Source organism: Beta vulgaris, chromosome 9 (genome assembly GCF_026745355.1).
Source record: "Beta vulgaris subsp. vulgaris cultivar EL10 chromosome 9, EL10.2, whole genome shotgun sequence".
Lineage (NCBI taxonomy): Eukaryota > Viridiplantae > Streptophyta > Magnoliopsida > Caryophyllales > Amaranthaceae > Beta > Beta vulgaris.
The window spans coordinates 9,405,451-9,408,666 of record NC_079210.1 but is presented as its reverse complement, the minus strand read 5'-3'; the positions used below and the strand labels follow the sequence as shown (position 1 = coordinate 9,408,666).

Genomic DNA, 3,216 nt, shown 5'->3' with positions numbered 1-3,216 from the left:
ATATGACCCACTATTATTTTAATCATTATACCTTTTAACTTTGGCCCATACTCTCTCTCCTCCAAATAAAATAATATCACTCTTATTACCTACCAACTCTAACCATGACCCATGTTTTCTCTCCTTAAAATAAAATAATACTACTTTTACTAACTACTAACTTCTATCACATACCAAGGATGTCTTGGTCTAGTGGTTAATATTGAGGTGCTATGAACGATATGTCACATGTTCGAATCCCCCTCTCCTTTGTATTGCCTTCGTGGCTCATATGGATTAAAAAAACTCCTATCACATATACTTTTCAATAAATTAATAATTGATAACCAAACTACAACTTCTCATCTAAAATTATGGCCAATGTTTATAAGGGCGCGTGTTTGCTACTCTTCACCAATATTCCAGCAGCTAACAAGTAATTAAAAAGCCCTTTTGACTTCATTAGAAGCCGACATTGCAACAAATGGGCCTAGAGCATAGAAAATACCCATATGAAAAAAAACAAGTAATTGATAATGATAAGCCCAAAATTGATAATATGGTCCCCTCCTTCCAAACAAAAGGGAAATCCAAATATGAAAAATACTAGAAAAACATAAAAATGAACAATTTAAAGTATAAATATTTGATGCATTGAAATATTAAGTGCATGTTATACTCCGAACAGGCGAACACTACCATTCAAAATGTTATGACTACATATATTACTGACGGCGTTAATGAGATAGATTTAACGATCAATATCAAGGCTTGTAATAATCAACGAAGGGCCATTGGAGCTACTTGAAGGAGTAGACTCGTAAGTCATTTGAGTAGGCCTCTTACGTGAAATACTCGGCAAAGCCGCTTCAAAGTTAAGAACTTGAATTGCTTGCTTTATTGATGGCCTCATATTAAATTTAGGATGCACACACCACAAACCAACAAGCAATAAACACTCCATCTCTTTAGCATTAAAATCCATCGCAAGCCTTTTATCTATCACTGAAAATAGCTCACCATTTCCATAGAGGTCCCACACCCACTGTACTAAGCCGTTTTGATTTTCGCCATCTATGAGATTTCTTGATCTCTTTCCGGTAGCAATCTCCAAAACGACTACACCAAAACTATATACATCTGTTCCTTTACTAGCCTTTCTCGTGGCAATGTACTCGGGGGCCATATACCCGTATGTTCCAGCAAGAGTTCGTGTGGTGGTACTATGCCCATGGTCCATTAGTGTGGCTAGACCAAAGTCCCCAAGCTTGACATCGAAATTAGAATCTAGCATTATATTGCTAGACTTGATGTCGCGATGAACTACACATTGATGCCATTCCTCGTGCAAATAGAGCAGTCCCGAAGCTAATTCAAGAGCTATTTTGTACCTAGTAGGCCATGAAAGCGGAGCCTTCTTACCAAATAGGTGAGCATCCAAGCTACCATTTGGCATGAACTCATACACAAGTAAAAATTCACCTTTATCATGGCACCAACCAATAAGTTGCACTAGATTTCGATGTCTCAACCTGCTAATAATCCTAACCTCAGTGATATACTCCGTTTTTCCTTGTTTAGACCCTCTCAAAAATCTTTTAACAGCAATTGATATATCTAGATCACTAAGATAACCTTTGTAAACGCCTCCAAACCCTCCTTGACCAACTTTTTGTTCACTTGAGAAATTGTTTGTAGCTGAATCAAGTTGTGAATAAGAAAATCTTCTAGGCCCAACCCCTCTCTCAACTTCATCATTGAACAAGTTTTCCTCTTCTTTTTTCTTTTTCATCTGCTTCCTCTTTCGATATAGAAAGAAGATTGCTATTCCCCCTAGTAAGAAAATGAAAGCACATAATGGCACAATCCAACTCACCCAATCTTCGAGTCGTTTCTTCTTGTGAATATTATGAGTACCATCCAGCTCATCGGTTACCTCCAAGCTAGAATAAAACTCCCATGAATGAAGAGTATGTTGCTCGATAACTCTTCCAGTTGAAGCTGAAAAACCAATGCTAACCCATTCAGGGATGACTTGAGGTAGATCAATTGGCAAAACAACACTAGAATTTGCTCTAGAATCAGGCTCATTCCGGTATGACCAAAACACGCTCAAATTCTTAGTAGTGGTATTGTAATCGATCCAAACATCGCCGACATTACCACTATGCTTACTAGCATTCCAACGCGTATAATTCGAGGAAGTAATGGTGTTGATGTTGATACCAACATGTTCAAATGAAGGATCCCAGTAATAATAATTTGGAAACGAATCAAACTCAACCACAATCATTTGGTTACTAGAGGAGTTATATGTCGTATCATTAAAAAGACCAAGATAGACAGCAGCTGAGTTAGGTGGACTTCGAAAACCAACAGGAGCAATGAAGAATGCTAGCCCGTGACCATAAGAACCTGGTGTCCTATTATTTAAGGTGTCAATCACAAAAGAGAAATGAGTTGAAAAATCTGAAACATTTCCCGAATTTTTATCCCAAAGGCGCACCTTCTCATCATAGGTGATCAGACCAACACGGAGAGAGTATTCAATACTGTTAAAATCCACTGTTCCGTTGGAACATGTAGCATCTCCATAGAGAGATATTTTGGAACAGTTTTGATCAAACTGCGGGAACTCGAATGAAAAAGAGAGAGCCACTGGAAGAAGAGGAATAAATATAAGCAGGGATGATAAGATTGTGATAGAAAATCTGCAAATATTCTCCATATGTTCTGGAAAATACATATAAATCGAGGAGAATTACACAATTCCACAGAATGGAGCAAAGTGTTTCAACATCAACATGGATAATAACTTCAGGCAGCTAAGCAAAGAGGTAATCACACTCAAGTTGTTGGCTTAATTAAGTTTAACATGTATAGGGAGGAAAACAAGGAATGAACGTATGAAGACATGAGTTGAGATGCTAACGGTCTTTTACGCGTAGACTAAGGAGAATTTCAAATACAATAATCAATGGAGCACATAAACTATAGCGTTCCTTTCTTGACTCAACTTTGTATATACTAATAGAACATGCTGAGCTGAGCACATCCCCATCAATCTACTTATTTTTAGCCATAAATAATCCATAATTTGTGTTATAAGGAACACAGGTAGAAAATAGAAGAATCACCTGTCCTTTATATAATTTATGCTATGTTTATTATATTAGTTACCTTAAGTGATAATATGCTAATATTTTTTAGGTGCTCAAGTGATTACTAGTGTTTAGG

The 3,216-nt window shown here is 37.0% G+C and overlaps 1 protein-coding gene across 1 annotated transcript; it reads right to left on the bottom strand.

Annotated features, from left to right (window-relative positions):
* Positions 1-729: 729 nt before the first annotated feature.
* LOC104902924 (L-type lectin-domain containing receptor kinase IX.1-like) lies at positions 730-2,848 on the bottom strand. Its single transcript, XM_048636572.2, has one exon. It carries the CDS (start codon positions 2,723-2,725, stop codon positions 731-733), a length of 1,995 nt encoding a protein of 664 aa, XP_048492529.1. The 5' UTR covers positions 2,726-2,848; the 3' UTR covers position 730.
* Between the last annotated feature and the right edge of the window lie 368 nt (positions 2,849-3,216).